General features: G+C 44.1%; 1 protein-coding gene across 9 annotated transcripts in view; it reads right to left on the bottom strand.

The window, feature by feature from the left end:
• The window catches only part of HERC2 (HECT and RLD domain containing E3 ubiquitin protein ligase 2), a 364,746-nt gene that overhangs the window by 166,750 nt on the left and 178,665 nt on the right, over window positions 1-19,331 (bottom strand). For 6 of the 9 annotated variants that reach the window (XM_073541474.1, XM_073541475.1, XM_073541468.1 and 3 more), the window contains 13 exons: window positions 13,588-13,724; window positions 13,355-13,506; window positions 13,090-13,281; window positions 12,455-12,642; window positions 11,946-12,138; window positions 11,663-11,845; window positions 11,324-11,508; window positions 9,313-9,460; window positions 9,034-9,230; window positions 7,669-7,902; window positions 7,404-7,542; window positions 6,810-6,953; window positions 917-1,059 (listed from right to left, as the gene is read on the bottom strand). In XM_073541474.1, coding sequence (XP_073397575.1) covers window positions 917-1,059; window positions 6,810-6,953; window positions 7,404-7,542; window positions 7,669-7,902; window positions 9,034-9,230; window positions 9,313-9,460; window positions 11,324-11,508; window positions 11,663-11,845; window positions 11,946-12,138; window positions 12,455-12,642; window positions 13,090-13,281; window positions 13,355-13,506; window positions 13,588-13,724 — 2,235 coding nt within the window. The remainder of the gene's footprint in view (window positions 1-916; window positions 1,060-6,809; window positions 6,954-7,403; window positions 7,543-7,668; window positions 7,903-9,033; window positions 9,231-9,312; window positions 9,461-11,323; window positions 11,509-11,662; window positions 11,846-11,945; window positions 12,139-12,454; window positions 12,643-13,089; window positions 13,282-13,354; window positions 13,507-13,587; window positions 13,725-19,331) is intronic. The other 3 variants (XM_073541476.1, XM_073541469.1, XM_073541472.1) reach the window with 1 other exon arrangement.

Raw genomic sequence — 19,331 nt, 5'->3', positions numbered from 1 at the left:
AGCCAGGCTGGAGTTTGCCAAAACTTACCTGAAAAAGCCTAAAACGTTTTGGAAGAATGTTCTCTGGTCAGATGAGACAAAAATAGAGCTTTTTGGGCAAAGGCATCAACATAGAGTTTACAGGAGAAAAAAAAAAAGGCATTCAAAGAAAAGAACACGGTCCCTACAGTCAAACATGGCGGAGGTTCCCTGATGTTTTGGGGTTGCTTTGCTGCCTCTGGCACTGGACTGCTTGACCGTGTGCATGGCATTATGAAGTCTGAAGACTACCAACATTTTGCAGCATAATGGAGGGCCCAGTGTGAGAAAGCTGGGTCTCCCTCAGAGGTCATGGGTCTTCCAGCAGGACAGTGACCCAAAACACACTTCAAAAAGCACTAGAAAATGGTTTGAGAGAAAGCACTGGAGACTTCTAAGGTGGCCAGCAATGAGTCCAAACCTGAATCCCATAGAACACCTGTGGAGAGATCTAAAAATGGCAGTTTGGAGAAGGCACCCTTCAAATATCAGGGACCTGGAGCAGTTTGCCAAAAAAGAATGGTCTAAAATTCCAGCAGAGCATTGTAAGAAACTCATTGATGGTTACCGGAAGCGGTTGGTCGCAGTTATTTTGGCTAAAGGTTGTGCAACCAAGTATTAGGCTGAGGGTGCCAATACTTTTGTCTGGCCCATTTTTGGAGTTTTGTGTGAAATGATCAATGTTTTGCTTTTTGCTTCATTCTCTTTTGTGTTTTTTCATTCAAGACAAATTAAATGAAGATAATAATACCAAAGAATTTGTGATTGCAATCATTTTCAGGAAGAAACTGAGTATTATCTGACAGAATTGCAGGGGTGTCAATACTTTTGGCCACAACTGTAACAGCTGAACATGTAATATATCTCATGGACAAAGTACTAAAATTTAGGAATTTACCTCCAGCTCCTGCTTGTCAAATATCGCTTTCACTGGCGATGGTTGTGTAGCTGCAGAAAGTAACTGTTGTAATAATATCATCGGAGGCTGTGGACCCTCTGGAGACATATCTGCAAAATCTGGAGTGGCTGCAGCACCTTCATCTTTATGAAAAAATATATTTAAATATATTTTAAATACTATCCATAAAAAAGGCAAATTAATAATAATAAAGTTGTATTTATATAGTGCCAACAGTCTGCAGCAATTTACAATACAGTGGGGACAAGCACAAGTAATATCAGACATTGCAAAGTAAGGCCTCTTTCACACTTCCGTTTTTTTACAATTAGTCAAAATCCGCCAGGTTTTGAAAAAAAAGGATCCGCCATTTTTTTTTGCGGATCCGTTTTTCTCCCCATTGACTTCCATTATCGGCGGATTTTGACGGATTGCCGTCCGTTGCATCCGTTTTTGTGAGGATCCGCCATAATGTTGCTGTCCGTTAACATCCTCAAAGATTTCCAAACGGAGCTTGCAACGTTATTTTGGCAGGCGGATCCTCCAGACACTGATTTAACCCAAAATTCTGTCTGTGTGCCGGACAAAAAAAAAAAAAAAAAATTCTCATTCTCTCTCTCATTCTCTCTCTCGGCCAGCGGTTCCTTTAAATTTGCTCATTTTGTGGATCCGTCAAAAAACGTATCCTGTGGCATCCATTCACATCAGTTAACAACGGATCCGCTTCTCCACCTTTTTGGCGGATTGTAACTGACACAAAAAACTGAAGTGTGAAAGAGGCCTTACACATAGTTCAGCATTACAGGAGGAGCGAGGGCCCTGCTCGCTAGATTACAATATATAGGGAAATATCAGCAACACAATAGGGAAAAAGTACTTGTCATGTATGCTCCAGCCATCACTATAATAAATAGGGGATGTCAAAATGAGCTGCATCATCCGGACACCAGCCAGTATCTACGGTAAGTACAAATGTCATTTACTATTGGGTGCAAGGAAGATGTGCAGATAGATGAATAGGAGATACCAGACTCTGAGTTAGATTAGTGAATGGAGATGATAGGCCTGACTAAAGAGAGGTGTTTTTAAAGCACATTTCAAAATGTAGCAGCTAGGTATTAAATCGGATTGTCTGGGGAAGTGCAATCCAGAAAACTGGCACAGGTCAAGAGACGCAAGTGGGAGGTTCGGATTATGGAGGATGTTAGTCTTACATCACTTGCATAATGAAGAGCACAGGTAGGGTGATAGACCAAGAAGAGGGGAAAGATGAATGGTGATGAAGAACTGTGGAGAGCTTTGTGGGCGAGAGGGATAATTTTGTATTGTATTCTACACGGGATAGGTAACCAGTGTAATAACTGGCATAAGGTGGAGGGATCAGTGTAGCGGCTGGACAGAAATATGACCCTGGCTGCCGCATTCAGGAAAGATTGGAGAGGATATAGTCTAGGAAGAGGGAGACCGATCATTAGAAAGGTGCAGCAATCCAGACAAGAATAAATAAGAGCAACAGTAAGACAGCAAGCTCTTGCAGCTTCTCTGAACAGTAGAACAATGTACCACAACTCCAAAGTCTGCTAAATCTTTCTAAAGGTGTTTTGCAGTAAAGCTGGGGTTCTGCTTTGCCTGTCTAGCAATCCTAAGAGCAGCTTTCACAAATATTTTGTAGTAATTGAGAAAAACCAGCATCAAAAAACATGTAGCATACCTTTTCAAGCTTACAAAGCAGACCAACAGTATGTGACTTTCATGATCCCAGGTGCAACACCTGAAAAGAACAGCGTTGTGCAAGATCCAGGCCAAAGAGGAAAAAATAGCTGTCATGATCCAGTAAAGCAATTCTTCTTTATTCAAGACATTCAATACATGGATGCAGGGGAGCAGGTACAGTGGTGGACGATGGCCGTTTCACGTCCAAGGCAGTCGTCCACTGCTGTACCTCCTTCCCCTGCATCCATGAATTGTCCTGAACAAAGAAGAATTGTTTTACTGGATCACGGAGAGCCACCTATTTTTTTACTCTCTGGCCTCTATTTTGCATGTCATTTAAATGTTGCTTGGCCTTACAGCCCTTATCTTGACCTCCACTGTTCATGATAACTGCCATTTCTTAAGGTACTGTCACACTTAGCGATGTACCAGCGATCCCGACCAACGATATGACGCGGTCAGGATCGCTGGTACATCGCTAAGTGGTCGCTAGTGAGCTGCCACACAGGCAGATCTCACCAGCGACATCGCTGGGGACGGGGGTCGCTACTTACCTGTCACACTAGGCAATCCTGCGTCCTCCCACCCGGCTCCACGCTCATCTCTCCACAGGAAGCACCGCAAGAAGCTGACGACGAGAAACAGCCCAGGACGTTCTCGCGCGATCAGCGATAACCAGCGGGGGAGCAGGTCGTAGGTAAGTATCAGACACAGCTATATCACTAGCAATATCGCTATAACGTCACAAGTTATAGCGATATTGCTAGCGATATCGCTTAGTGTGACAGTACCTTTAATTACATTTCAAACTGAGGAAAGAGCAACTTGAAAACACTTTGCTATCTTCTTATAGCCTTCTACTACTTTGTTGGCCTCCCCCATTTTCCCTCTTAGAGTTGCTTAGAAGAGCCCATGGCTGCTGGATTTTGGCACATTGATATTGGCTTTTTATAAAGCTGGGAAATTTGCATCACCTGGCCTTTCCCAAAGATAATGAACAAGTCATAACCATAAGAAGCTAATTAATGTCTGAAACCTTGGTCAAAGTTATCCGAGAACACAAATCTCCAAGGGTGTCCAAACTTTTGTATCGACCTAAAATTTTGCCTAAAAAAAACAAAGGCAATGAATGTGTTGTCTTAAAACTTTAGGCCTTAGAGATCATTTCACCATCAACTTGCTTAACTGTTTGAAACAGCAATTTTGAACAGGGGTGCCCAAACTTTCACATGCCTCTGTAAATAGTACTGGAAAGCAAATTTGCTGATTGTTTGTCCAATAGGGGCAGTGTATAGAGACAAGAGAAGGGGGCCTAAGGCCTGTTTCACACTTCCGTTTTTTCAAATCCGTCAAAATCCGTTGTTTTCCGTAAAAAAACGGATCCGCCATTTTTTGCAGGATCCGTTTTTTTTGTCCCATAGACTTCCATTACGGTTACTGCGGATCCGTCAAAAAAACGGATCCGTTTTTAAAAAAACGGATCCGTTTGCATCAGTTTCCGTCAAAAAAACGGAAACGGATCCGTTTGGCGGACACAAAAACGGAAGTGTGAAACAGGCCTAAGACTGCACTGTGAGGAACCCTGACAGTAAGGGGAAGAGTGCTGGAAGAAGAGCTGGCAAGTGATACAGTGAAGGAGCGCTCAGAGGTAATTATTCTTAATTATGTAATGAATAACGTAATGTAAATCATCAAAAAGTTATGGAAAAAGAAAAGAAAGCCAGAATTTAACTGCTATAAAAACACAACAGGAGCAAATAAACCTACCAAAAGCATTGCAAATCACACTATTCCAACAAAGTCAGGTTGTATTGCCAAGGACAGTAATGCTAGCTTCAATGGGTAACACAACACAGGTGAAAATATTGGGAAATTGGTGCATTTGCCCACAGTAATCAATTATAAACCTGTTCTCAATTTGTAGATGCTCAAATGAAACCTGCAACCCATTGTTGTTGTTTTTTTGGGGGGTGGGGGAGGGGGGTGGACTACTGCACCTTTCCTTAGCACTACTTTTAAAGTATTACTCCAGCTAAGTTTTTGCCAATATACTGGTAACTTACATGCAATACTCTTGCTAAACAATTTGTTTTTTTTCTCCATTCAGTTGCACGCATACATTTTGAACTTTTTATTTTAGGCGTGTCATATAATCTCCAGTCTGACTTTCAGCCCTATTAAAACTTTCATGTATAGAATGGTGGTCAGTCTTTGACTTCCCAGAACCTGCAGGTTTACTTCACCTATCAAATTTCCTCTCTGCAGCTCGATCTACCTCCACCCCACTTTACCTATCACTGCAATCTTGTTGTGTGTCCACCCATTTAAATATCAAGAATTAGGTTTGTTAATACGAAGATTAGTTATTAAACTCCTCTGAATTACACTGTCTATACAAATTGTGCATGCTATGTAGAATCTCCAGTGTTAACTATAACATTCAGATTCACATTGGTCTCCTTGCCTCCTGCTTGCAAAAGTTTACAGGGAGAAAACCATCACAATCAGGTGGCATGAGAGACTGGCTGAAGCTGCATCGCAAAGAATACACAGACTCCACTGTGCGAGTTTGGAGATAGTAGTTTTATGTCTATGATCTACCGTACTTCTGACCATCATCAAAAATAAGAAAAAAAGTGACGTGATGAGACTGCCTTTTAAGTGCACATATAGAGGCATCTGGGAAATTAAGTTTGCACTTAGGGAACCATATAAGAGAGACAAAAGGAACCACCATGTCACAAAAATCAGAAATAGCACATCATCTAACACAGGTATAAAAGTTTCTATAATTTTATTTAACAAGTGTATGTTGCACTAATTAAGCCAAATTATTGGAATGCTGCTTTTAAAAAATGGCCATAATCTTGTACCAATTGCTTAGCTACTAATTGCTTTATTCATATACCGTATATACTCGTGCATAAGCTGAGATTTTCAGCCCATTTTTTTGGGCTGAAAATCCCCCCTCTCAGCTTATACACAAGTCATATACCTGGGGGTAGGCGGGGGTGTCACCCCCCCGGCGCCGTTTCTGCAGCCCTCCCGCTTCTCCACGGTCTCCCTTCAGCGGTCACGTGGTACCGCTCATTAAACTCATGAATATGCGCATATTCATGTGTGTAATGAGCGGTATTTTGTGACCGCTGAAGGCAGGAAGGGAGACCGTGGAGATACGGGGCTGCAGAGACCGCGCCAGAAGGTGGTAAGTAGGGTGATATTCACTTGTCCTCCGGTCCATCGCTGCTCACCGCTGTCTGCTGCGTCCTCTGTCTGTGACGTTTAGCCAGCAGGGGGCGCAGTGACGTGGTTAGTGCGCGCTGCGGCCTCTGCTGGCTAAACAGTCACTGACAGGCACGTGGCAGACAGTGGTGAGCAGCGATGGACCCCGGACAGGTGAATATCTCAGGTGCCGGGTCCTGAGCAGGAGAGTGGAGTATGGCTTTTTTTTTTTTTGCAGTAGCAGCAGCATATGGGGGCATAATATATGGAGCATCTTATGGGGACAGTATATGGAGCAGCATATGGGGGCATAGTCAATGGAGCAGCATATGAGGGCAGCATATGGGGGCATATTCTATGGCATATGGGGGCATAATCTATGGAGCATCTTATGGGGGCATAATCTATGGAGCATCTTATGGGGGCATAATCTATGGAGCATTTTTTGGGGCCATAACCTTTATGGAGCATTATATGGGGCATATTATTCTATTGAGCATCTTATGGGGGCATTATTAACCTTTGTGCAGCATTATATGGGGTGTATTTTGTATGGAGCATCTTATGGGGCCCATCATGAACTGTATGGAGCATTATATGGGGCTCCTGATTCAATATGGATATTCAAAAACATTTAACCTACTGATGTCTCAATTAATTTTACTTTTATTGGTATCTATTTTTATTTTTGAAATTTACCAGTAGCTGCTGCATTTTCCACCCTAGGCTTATACGCGAGTCAGTAAGTTTTCCCATTTTTTTTGTGGCAAAATTAGGGGGGGGGTCAGCTTATACACGGATCGGCTTATACACGAGTATATACGGTAGATTGCAAAATAAAAAAATAAAAAGAATCAGCAGACAACTTAAATGACTAATTAGAAAGTACATTGATATGATGCACTGTGCAAACTGTTTTACAGTAAAACATTTTGTGGGAAATTATAGATGACCGTACCAGCTGGAATTAGTCCGGCTTCATGCACTGATGGCTGAGATAAGATCTGCCTCAGTCTGTCTTGATGAGATAGAAGGGCCCAGCCAGCCTTCAGTATGTAAAGCTTCAGCTGCTGACACCTCAACCGGTCCAGATCAACTTGGTCTGTAAAACAATGAATTAAATGGCGCAATAAGTGGAGGCATTACAGAGCTGCCGAGATGACTTCTTACACTTTCAGCGTAGTAAACAGAATAGGATGCTATTTGTGGCTCAAAGCTGCGCCGAGCTTGATTATAATGCCTTTCCCTGGAAGGAGACAATCAATTTAATCCTCTCCCCATGCTGTCAAAGCTTCCTTTTATCGACAGGATAATCATTTTCAATCACAATAATCACTCCTAAGTTCCAAGGCACTCTGTATTTTCCTAACAAGTAGCCGAGGTCATAAAGGCAGCATTTCAAAGATGGTTCATACGAGCAGAACAAGGGGGTAAATGGCTCATCACTTTTCCATAATGATGTGGACCATGCTGCGATTTACAGGCGCTACAAAATTATACTACATAGGGCAATCCATTTCTGCCATAGATGCAGAACTCAAGTGGACTTTACCTGCGAGCCCCTGACTGGGAGACTTCTTCATCCTGTGCTTTTCCAGCTTGCACCCTGCCAGGTTTACCAGCTGTGCCCAGATAGACAGCATTGGATCAGCAAAAGGCAAGTTGTTCACACAAAATGGCACCACAGGTAGCTAGAAAATTAAAACAAAAAAGTGAAATGCAAGAACAGAACATGTGCATTATATTACATAAAGAGGAGAGAGAACACACGCAGTAAGACACAATGCCACTTTGAGAACAGGGATAACTCCACTTACCGGGTGAAGGTGATTTAAAGGGCAAATATGGCTGGTGCGCACGTCATGGAACTGTACTGTGATTTTTCCCTTTGGAGTGATGCGCGTCACTGTGCCCTCTCCAAATTCATCATGTAACACCTGTCCCCCAAGACGTAAACGACTGTCTATGCCGCCTATCACAGCCAGAACGGCCATCAGGCTACGAACTTCAGGGTTTTCAGAGTCTGGGAAGTAGTCCTCCAACATGGCCTGCTACAGCAGCAGATAGGGAGAAATGGTCACATAGGCAAGAAACCACACTTATAGGACATGAATTTACATCCAAAAAAAACATTATTCGCTTCTGCTCGTACACAGAATTTAGGGTGATAGTGTAAAGAAATGGAGCGCTCCACATCTGTGACTCTGATTAGCCACTTAACAGCCAGAACTCAGTGTGCCGGAAAGCCTGCACCATTATAGGTTTTAGCAATGGCAGAAAATTGCAACAAAGTCGCATAAAAACACACAACATTGTCCGATTTTGTACTTGCCACGCAATGTGCATTAAAAAGATCATTGATAATTTGCATTTTTTTATTATGTTTAATGCATTTTTTGCATTCATTCTTGATAAAAATGGTGTTCTCACTATTTAGGTCCCTCTCCATCAATATGTTCTGCTGCCGGAGGAACAAAGTGGTCACATTTTACCCCTAAGAAAGGATAGATGAGGCCTCAGAGGTTTCAGAAACCAGACCACTTTAAGAACAGGTTGCCATGGTTAGACAATAATTAATTAAAGCGGCATAAAACATGAATGTATCTAAAAGAGCACAAGCACTCTGCAGTTGTCTCACCAAAAACTGCAGGTTTTGTTGTTTTTTTTAAACCAAAACCTATGTGCTAAACCATACTCCTTAAGGTGCAGTTTTATCTTTATTTTATTTTTTGGACAAAAGGCATTTTTTCCCCAGTAGCAAAAAAAAATAAAAAATAGGCCAGTTGGCAGCGAGTCTATAGGGTTAATATATAATGCCATACCGTCACGCATTTCTATGGCCAACTTATTACAATACACAGCACAGAAGGCTTGCAGTTTCTTTTTTTTAAGCATTTTTGTAGCGCTCATTTCTGATACAGCTCCATGAATATGACGAAATGTGCATTTATTTGGGGTTTAATTGCATTTGCATATATAAATAAAATCATATCATGCCAAGAGGAATCATTTCATTGCATGATTTATAATTAGTCAGGTATTGCTGTCTGTGCATAGGAACATTATATGAAAAGCCCAAGTTTCTAGCGTTTGCATCTTGCTATGAAAGTCTGTATGCCAATTGTACTGTAATGTTACAATATACGTACGGTGATTAAAATGTTTTTGTTTTTTTTACTTACCGCATCAATGCGCTTTCCCTCAAAAATGGTAGTGATGGAGCTGAGCTGAACATTGATGTACTTGTTTATGAAGCCATTCCACTGATTCAATGAATGAAGAGTACGAAGTAAGGCCACAATCTCCTCTGCCAATGTGCTGCTGTGAGTCGCAGTCAAGGACGCCTGGGGTCGCGTTTTTCGTCTTCGGAGGGTGGATTCTACAAAGAAACGGAAGACGATCAGCGCTTTAAGGATGGTAAAACAAGGTGGGGAGTAATGTGACAGCACAGGTCTGCTTACCTCTAAGAAGGGGGATATCCGAAGAGCAGGTAGTCAGGAGGCTTCCCAGAAAGCAGAAAAGCTTCTCAACAAGAAGTTTCATGTCCATTGACCTTTCATTCTTGTCCCATGAAGGGAGGACTGCTTGTAATAACCGAATAGCAAGAATCTGAAATAGGTAATGAGAAAATAGATTACACTATAGGCAAAGACAGGTCTGGATGCCAAGAGCCCCACTGATGGCTTAATCCGTAGGGCAGAAGAATCCGCAGTGAATGGGTTAAACAATAAGTCTATAGGTCTGCACACATCTGTATGTTGCTTCTGTACTGTGGGTTACTAGTGGGTTTCTCTAAGCACAGCCCCCTCCAGGAGTTAAAATCCACAGTGATATTGCAAAATTCTGTAAGGTCACGTTTACACATTCAGTATTTGGGGAGTTTTTTACCTCAGTACGTGTAAGCCAAAACCAGGAGTGGGACAATCAGAGGAACAGTATAATAGAAACACGTCACCACTTCTGTACTTATCACCCACTCCGGGTTTTGGCTTACAGACACTGAGGTAAAAAACTCCCCAAATACTCAATGTGTGCACATGGCCTGATGGTTTTAGCTCGCTGCCATGTCCAAATCTTAATTTCATGGAAGAGGTTTGCCTCTCAGAGAGCTGATCAGAAGCAAACTGTAGAGATCCATGGATGGCTTTCCATGCTCCGCACTAAAGTCTATAGTGTGGGGGGCAGACGAGAGATGAGGAGTCAAGAAGGAACACAGTTAACAGGAAGAAAAACAGATTTTTATTGTAGCCATTTTAGCGCTCTCTACATGAGGAGTTTCTGAACTGCAGCTAATGTATTAGGGCCGGGTGACTTAAAAGCTGCACAGCATTGGGGCACATACTGCAGCCCTTTGTAAAAACCAAAGCACGTTCTACAGAATGGGACTTTGAAAGCCTATACAAAATGATATGTAGCCAAAGTAGTCAATACAAAATAGCTTTATTAAATGTCTTGTATTAAATCATTAGTGCATAATAAGGTTACAAGCAGAAGAGACAGCGGTGGTGGCAAGCACAGGTGGAGGAGACAATGTGAATTACATCCAAACATGTGCTACAAGGTACGGAGGAATGGAAATGCCAACTGGTAGCAGATAACAAGGATGCCGATATAACAAAAAAATGGAATGGTGATCCCTGTCTTACTACTTCCCATTTCATTTTCGGTTATATCAGCATCCTTGAGTTGTGCGGTTATTAATTGGCAATGCCATTCTGCCACACCTACATGACTGCTGGTGTTCTACCTGGGAGGGAATAAATGGATGTAATTATCTTTGTTTCCTCCTCTTAGGCTTCTTCTGCTTTGAACCCTTTTTATACATTATTTGTAATGTTAGATATTAATAAAGCAATGTTTTAATTTACTCCTATGGCTATATACCATTTAGTATGGGCTCATTTTGTATTTCGCTTTTATATAGCCAACCTTCATTAGCTATGCATATCTCTGGTGCTATACTACTTATGGATAACAATTGCTTCAGAGCCTTGACTGTGACTGTTACACTTGTCCTGATTAACTTTAAGTAAGGAAATAGCTAAAGCATAAAGTGGAGTAGCTCTGCGTAAAAAATACACAGAAGTGCTTGTCTGAATAACAGTCTTAGAATTTTTTTTTCACATAGATTGTCCATCGCATATATTTGTGACAAAGAGACATGTACAAATGGCCATAAGAGGTGAGCTATTGCCATCAGTGTGTGCCTTCTGTGCTGTACAGCCAACACTACTGCAACACCAGGAACAAGAGAGGAATTAGATCCCAGCCACTCAATCCTCTAGATGCCATCGTCAGAAGCCATTACAGTGGTTAAATATAGGAAATTAGTCTTCTCTGTCCAACTACTGTGCCATTTATGTAGCTGTAGGAGAAACAACTGGCTGAAGTGCGTTTCCCAAGTAAAGTCAGCTGTTTGCTGGAGGGGGGGGTGCGAGAGGGTCTTGGGAAAGAAAAGGTAACACAAGATACCTGACGCTGTAATGAAGCTGCAGTAAAAGACTCCGGACCTTCGACAATTTTCATTAGTAGCGCTATCCACTGTGACATGCTCAAGGTACTACACATCTGTGGCATGAGGGCAATGCTACGAATAAATCCTAGCGTGCACCAGCTCTTGTGCTGCTCCTTATATACCACTCTATGGGATGAAGAAGCTGAAGAAGACAGAGAATTATTCCAAATTTCTAAAAAGAAACATTTCCTTAAGGTATTGTTGGCTGCTAAATTGACGTTATGGCAGATATGCTTCTTGGATTTTAAATGCCTAAATATATTTTTAACAGTTCTCCAGCTGTAGGTCCTACCCACCCGTTTTATCCATAGTGCCACTCTCGACCAGCATACGTAGCAAGCCACAAAGGGTTCTGGTTGCTTCTGGTTGCATAATCTCTGCATTGACAGCGGCTGAGAGGCAAAGATTTTGGAGAAGGTTTACAGTGCTCATCAGCATCATGGAAGTAGGGTGTAAATTCCTGTCCACCTGTTCTCCTTCTAAAAGATAAGCAAAGCCCAAGGGAAACCCTGATTAGATGAACATTTCAAAAACATTAAGACATATCACAGGGAAGAAAAGAAAAGAAAAAATGTTCACCAGAGTCATCCTCTGTATCAGAGTCATCTGCCATGGGTTGAGAAGCTGGAGGGGGTTCCGTCAGTTTCAGGTCATATTTCCCTTCTTTTCCCATTCTGTAGGAATTTGTACTGCCTGTGTCCCACTGTACTCTGATCCAGCCATCCTCTCCTAGCTCTCCGATGACACGACCAAGTCCTGGAGGAGGGCCATCCTAGAACAAGTAGGCATATGTTTATACATTTTAAGATTTTTTTTCCATAAGTTAATGTTAACTAGAATAGTGTGTGGATATATCCAATGTGGGACTTTATGCTGCAGATTTTCTGGGCAGCATCTTCAGAGTTTTTCCTAAAACCTCATCTACAATGCAGGTATTGCGATACAATGTGGATTATCAATCCAGAAAATCTGCTGCTTAGTGGTTATATGGTTAGACAACTGTGGTAAATGCTGCAGAATTGCACATTCTCCAAAATGTTAAACAAAAATTCAATTTTGGGTAGACTGACAAAGGAAAACCTGTATACCTGGTCTCCCCACTTCCAGTCTACTCCCCTCATCACTCTAGTCCCAAACTTCATCATAGCCGCAAGTTCTTGTCCAGAAGCTGGAATCTGAACTGGTGCCGTTTCCTTTCTTGACTCCTCCAAAACAGTGGCGGAGGCACCTAGTAAGCTTGTACTAGAATCTTCTTCACAGTTGTCAGAACTAGGACCTGGATAAAATAAAAATAAAAAAAATAAATGCGGAGGCCCTGCTCATCAACAATCTGCAGGTTCTCCAAACTCTTAAGATCTTGCGCACATGGGACATATTTGCAGCAAAACGGCCATTCAGAGTTTCCAGACGGCGAATTTCGCTGTGCATCAGTGGTGTGGAAAATATTTTAAGAAGTTTGGCAACCTCAATTTATGCTGAAGAGGAATACCATGAACATCACAGCGATATCTGCACTGAATTTGCCACCTAATTTGTGGCGGCAATTCTGCATCAAATATGTCCCATGTGATTAAGCTGATTAAAAATAATGCAAAAAATTCCTGTGTATGATGACACTAAAGCCTCTCCTAGTTCTACTTAGTACAAATTATTTTTATATATTACAAAATTATATAACAGATAATATTATGCTACAAAAAAAAAAAAAAATCTGCATTCATACCAATTAGCCGGAGCATGGTTTGAGTCAAAGCCAGCATGCCAGAATTGACTATCAAGTTAAGGCTGTTTGCGCCATGCTGACGTGTCAGCATATTAAGCATAACCATCAGGAATCGGGCTTGTGGAATGGTCCCTAGGCTCGGTCCAGAGGGATTCTCATTGGTGATGGTCTGAAGAGGAACAGGCTGGATACCTACAAAGGCATCAACAATTAGGTTCCAGCAAGAACCATAATGCCGAACTTACTAGAACACACATATACTTACCCATATCTTTAAATCTACTAGTAGCATCAAGTAATATATTTCTTATATTCTGCATGGCCCAGGCGTACAGCTTTCCATACGTCACCTCAAGCAGCATACGATTAAAGGGAGGAATGAGGTCAACTTCCTTCAAACAGTCAGTGAGCGGTTCACTGTAATATAAGAAAAAGCAAAAATATCAAACCACACATAATATCTGCGGCAAATCAAAAAAATTACCATTAAAAACATACCTTAAATTGGTTCCTTCAGGGACAAGTCGCTGCCAGCCACAAAACATTGCATATTGGACAGACGGAAGCAAGAAGCTTTTTGCAGCCAATTTTAGCATGGTGTCAATACCTTCTAGACGAACTTCTGCTCTTTCCAGCTGCAAAAAATGAGGACCATTATGTTTGAGACCATTCAATATCATCCTCAGGACATGTCCACATGGCGCAATTCTGCTGCAAACCAGCAAAGGAAATGCATAGCAAAAATCAGCAAAACACACACAGCAACTAAACATTGAAATTGCAACATCAAGAAGGAAAAGTCGTGGAGATAAGGAAATCACAAGATTGTTAGACATGTTAATGATATGCAAATGTTGAAAAATGTAAACAAAATTTTCAAAACATTTTAAATTTATGCAGCATTGACTAGGAGCATCACGTGCAGAAATACACGCAACTTACACACCTTGGCTGCTATCAATGAGGCTATTTATGGCTGCCTGAGGAAGGTTCTGCCACAATGAATGGTCTTGGGCATGCAAATCATCTAGATCCACTGACTGCAGCTCCCTTTGCAAGAGCTGAACAATGACGTCCCAAATATGCTCGATGGAAAACAAGTCCAGAAATACTGTGGGCCATAACTGTGTGTTCAGGACATACAGGCTGCACAACGTAACACGAGCAACATGCAGCCTGGCGGTCATTTTTTGGGGGGGGGGGGGGGGGGGGGGAGGTCATACCATCGGTGCCATGATCAAATCATTGTAATGCAAAGCTGCAAGGGAACCTGAAATGAACACAGGGGTGGGGAAGTCTAGCTACAGTACAATTTTCCACCCCACACGGACATGACAATGCCTCATGAAGGTTTCTTCATGGCATTGTCCATGTGATCATCAGAGTAATCTCTTGCTATCATTTCATTAAAGGCAAAAGTAGACTTATCCCAGAAGAGAAAAGACCTCCATTTCAGCCTCCATTACAGTCTTGCTCTGCACCATGATAGCCTGTGAGAGTTGGGGGGTGAAGTCAATGGAGCTTCTGTAGCTGAGCATCTGGCTCTCAGCCTAATGTCATGCAAACACCTTCTAATCATTTGTGTATACACTGTGTGTTGCCTATCTTCACTTGCAGCATAGAATGGATCAATCATGGATCCTATGGTATGACCATTTCTCCAAGGTCTGCTCGTGCTACTGTGAGTAGCCTAAATGTGCTTCCATGGCCTCAAGCATCTCCGGACTTGTCTCCTATCGAGCACATCTGGGACATCACTGGATGGCAACCGCAAAATAAACTGCCAGCAGCGGATCTTGGCAATTTGTATGCCCAAGTGAATTCAGCGTGGCAGAACATTTATCAGACAGCCATTAATAACCTCATTGGTAGCATGGTGCTCATACCCAGTACTGATTGAACTGAGATGTTTTGAAAATTTTGTTTCTATTTGTCATAATTTATCATTAACAAGTCCATCGATCCTGTGAATTCCCATAAGGAATGTGTTTTGCCAGAATATGGTTATCAAATAGTGGCAAAGCGTATAGATGAGCGTTTGTAAAGTCTGTGCACTGGTGCTGTATCTCACCATGGACTTCTGCTGCTTATCTGACTATTGATGATATTCCCTTACAATATCAATGAGCTATGCTCAACACATCGTTCTTCACATCTAGAGTCATATTGTTTCTAAACAGTGTATCAGAGGTGAAGGCATGCAGATTTCATAGGTAAACAAGTTGTGTTTAGAAAAAAGTAGGAAACAAATCCAAAATGGAAAAAAGGAGATTTTTGTGTAGTCACCGTAAAATCTCTTTCTCTTAGCCTTTAATTGGGGGACACAGAACCGTGGGTGTTATGCTGCTGTCCACTAGGAAGCGACACTATGCATAATCTGAAAAAGATTAACTTAGGCTCCTCCTCTGCAGTATACACCCCTGGACGGCGTCAGCCTTCTCCAGTTTTGTGCAATAGCATTAGGAGGAATATACCAGAAACATAACCATGACTGTAAAAAAGGCTACTATAAACAGGTTCAAACAACAATATGAGAACCCAACCGTAACAACGGCCCACGAGGGCAACAGGGTGGGAGCTGTGTCCCCCAATTAAAGGCTAAGAGAAAGAGATTTTACGATGAGTACACAAAAATCTCCTTTACTCTGTTGCCTTATTGGGGAACACAGAACTGTGGGACGTCCCAAAGCAGTCCCTGGGTGGGAAGCAGTGGACGAATATTGTGCTGACAGTCCCCTAGACTTGGGGTACTGTCACCTGCAGGACCCGTCTACCAAGACTCGCATCCGCTGAGGACTGGGTATGCAATCTGTAGTGTTTTGTAAATGTGTGCAGGCGAGTCCAAGTGGCTGCCTTACACACTTGATGTGCCGAGGCTTGATGCCGAATGGCCCAAGAGGCCCATACCGCCCGCGTAGACTGTGCCGTGATACCGGCCGGAAGGGGAGAATTGTTGAGGCGGTAAGCCTCTTGAATGGTGGACTTGATCCACCTAGCAAGGGTGGCTTTGGAAGCCGGTAGGCCCTTGCGAACGCCTTCTGGAAGAAGGAAAAGTGAATCAGACTTCCGGAAGGGAGCAGTCCTAGACACGTAAATACGCAATGCCCTGACAAGGTCAAGAATATGCAGAGCCTTCTCTACCCTATGAACGGAAGCCGGGCAAAGAGACGGTAGTGATATTTCCTCATTGAGGTGGAAGCTGGACACGACCTTCGGAAGGAAGGATGGTACTGTACGGAGAACCACCTTGTCCTGATGAAAAACCAGGAAGGGTTGTCTGCAGGAAAGAGCTGAAAGTTCAGACACCCTGCGTAGCGAGGTGATTGCCACCAGGAAAACCACTTTCTGTGATAGAAAGCGGAGTGAGACCACCCTAAGGGGTCCAAAAGGAGGTGACTGTAGTGCTGTCAAGACCAGGTTGAGGTCCCATGTCTCCAACGGACGTTTGTAGGGGGAACCAATCGGGAAACCCCTTGGAGAAAAGTCTTCACTTGCGGCTTGTTAGCAATACGCCTCTGAAAGAGCACTGAAAGTGCTGACACCTGGCTCCTCAGCGAGCCCAGGGATAGCCCGGCGTCCAGGCCTGACTGAAGGAAACCGAGGACCTTTGGAAGAGAATAGGGAAGTGGGATCTGCCCACGAGATTCGCACCATGTGAAGAAAACCTTCCAGGTACGATAGTAAATCCTGGCTGAAGTTGGCTTTCGAGCCCTGATCATGGTTTTAACAACGTCCGGTGAAAAACCTGCTTGGGTCAAAACCCAGGTCTCAATCGCCACGCCGTCAAATTGAGAGCCCCTGAGTTCTGGTGGAAGAACGGGCCTTGTGACAGGAGGTCGGGACTTGTGGGGAGACGCCAGGGAGCGTCTGCTGTGAGTTGCACGACGTCGGCGTACCATGTACGCCTGGGCCAGTCTGGAGCGATCAGAATGATGGGAACACCCTCTTGTTTGATCTTTCTCAGGACTCTGGAGATCAGGGGGAGGGGTGGAAAAATGTACAGAAGCTGGAACTGGGTCCAGTCCTGAACCAGGGCATCTGCTCCGAGCGACCGCGGATCGCGTGTCCTGGCCATGAAGTTGGGAACCTTGGCATTGAGATGGGATGCCATCAGATCCACATCCGGGGTCCCCCGAACGATGACAGATCTGACAGAAGACTTCGGGAGGGAGAGACCATTCCCCAGAGTTCATTCCTTGTCGGCTGAGATAGTCGGCTTCCCCAGTTGTCCACACCCGGAATGTGGACCGCGGAGAGTACCGATCTTGCATCCTCCGCCCACTGTAGGATACATGTTACTTCGGTCATCGCCTGGATGCTGCGGGTGCCGCCTTGATGGTTCACGTATGCCACTGCCGTGGCATTGTCCGACTGTACTCTGATATGATAGTCTGCTAGCAAATGATGGAAGGCTTTCAACGCCAGAAAGATGGCCCGAATTTCCAGGATGTTGATGGGAATGGTCGATTCCCTTGGTGACCACCTGCCTTGCGCTCTGTGATGTAGGTGCACCGCGCCCCAACCCATAAGGCTTGCGTCGGTGGTCAAAACCTTCCATTGACAGGAGAGAAAGGATTTTCCCCTTGCAAGCGAGGTTGGCTTGAGCCACCAGTGCAGGGACCTCCTGGTGTTTGCTGATAACCGGAACTCCCTGTCGAGGGAGAACGGATTCTTGTCCCAGGACTTGAGGATGGCCAGTTGAAGGGGTCTGAGGTGAAACTGGGCAAATGGTACCGCCTCCATTGCTGCTGCCATCCTGCCAAGTACTCTCATGGCATACCGGAGAGATCTGGGGGACTTGCGGAGGAGTGTGTGAACTCCCAGACGGAGAGCCAGTGCCTTGTCCCTGGGGAGGATCACCAGACCCTTGGAGGTGTCGAATAGCATCCCCAGGAAGGTCAGAGACTGACTCGGGGTAGTCGAGGACTTCTGTAAATTGACTAACCTTCCCTGGCGCCTCAGAATGTCGATCGTGATCGAGACGTTGACCTCGCAGTCCTTGAGGGTGGGGGCCTTGATGAGAAGGTCGTCCAGGTATGAAACGACTACTATGCCTCTGGAGTGCAGAACGTCCATGGTAGCTGCCATGACCTTTGTAAATGTTCTGGGAGCCGTGGCGAGACCGAACGGGAGGGCCACAAACTGGTAATGGTCTTGGTTGATTGCCAATCTGAGAAACCTCTGATGGGCAGGAGCAATCTGTATATGCAGGTATGCGTCCTGTATGTCTATGGAGGCAAGATATTCTCCTTTTTCCATAGACGCAACGATTGACCGGAGGGATTCCATGCGGAAGTGACGAACTCGAACGTACTTGTTGAGTTGCTTGAGGTCTAGTATGGGTCGGACGCTGCCTCCCTTCTTGGGCACCACGAACAGGTTGGAGTAGAACCCTCGGAAGCGCTCTTTTGCTGGGACTGGCAATATGACTCCTGCTCGCAGGAGGGAAGAAACCGCTTGACGGAAGGCCTGAGCTTTGAGCGGGGATTTTGGAGGGACAGAGGAAAAAAACCTGTGCGGTGGGCTGGTAGTAAACTCGATTTTGTGTCCTGAAGACACTATTTCCTTGACCCACTTGTCTTCTGTAATAGGCAGCCAGACCTGCTGAAAGAGTAGCAGTCGTCCGCCTACAAGTGGGGTGTCTTCCAGAGGGCAGGAGTCAGGATGAGGGAAAAGTCTGAGGTTTTCCTCCTTTAGGTTTTGCCTGGCTTGCCTTTGATTGCCAGTTCCTGTCCGGCCTCTGTGCCGCACGTGTGTTGTCCCTGCGGGGGGAATGATTACGGTTTTGTGCTGGGCGTGAGACGGACCAGCCTGAAGAATTCCGAAAGGATCGGAAACGAGATTGATTACGCCTTTTAAATGTGCGTTTTGGTCTTAGTTGAGGGAGGGAAGTACTTTTGCCCCCGGTAGCATTGGATATCATTGTATCCAGCTTTTCACCGAAAAGACGGCCACTGAAGTACGGGAGATTTGTTAGGGACTTTTTTGAGGCCGCATCCGCTTTCCATTCTCTTAGCCAGAGAATACGCCGGATTGTGATGGCGTTTGATGCTATTCCCGCTATCCCTCTTGCAGAGTCCAACGCTGCATGGACCATGTAATCTGCCACTACTGCAATTTGCACCGCCTGGTCCACCAGCTGAGGATTTGAAGCTTGAAGGCCCTTTTGCAATAGATCAGCCCAAGCCATGATGGCCTTGGCTGCCCAAACTGAAGCAAATGCGGGAGCCAGAGAGGCACCT

The sequence above is a fragment of the Dendrobates tinctorius genome, unplaced genomic scaffold, assembly GCF_039654945.1.
Source record: "Dendrobates tinctorius isolate UK_male_01 unplaced genomic scaffold, ASM3965494v1 ptg000121l, whole genome shotgun sequence".
NCBI lineage: Eukaryota > Metazoa > Chordata > Amphibia > Anura > Dendrobatidae > Dendrobates > Dendrobates tinctorius.
The sequence above is the reverse complement of the archived record's forward strand: the minus strand, read 5'-3'. Positions and strand labels throughout refer to the sequence as shown.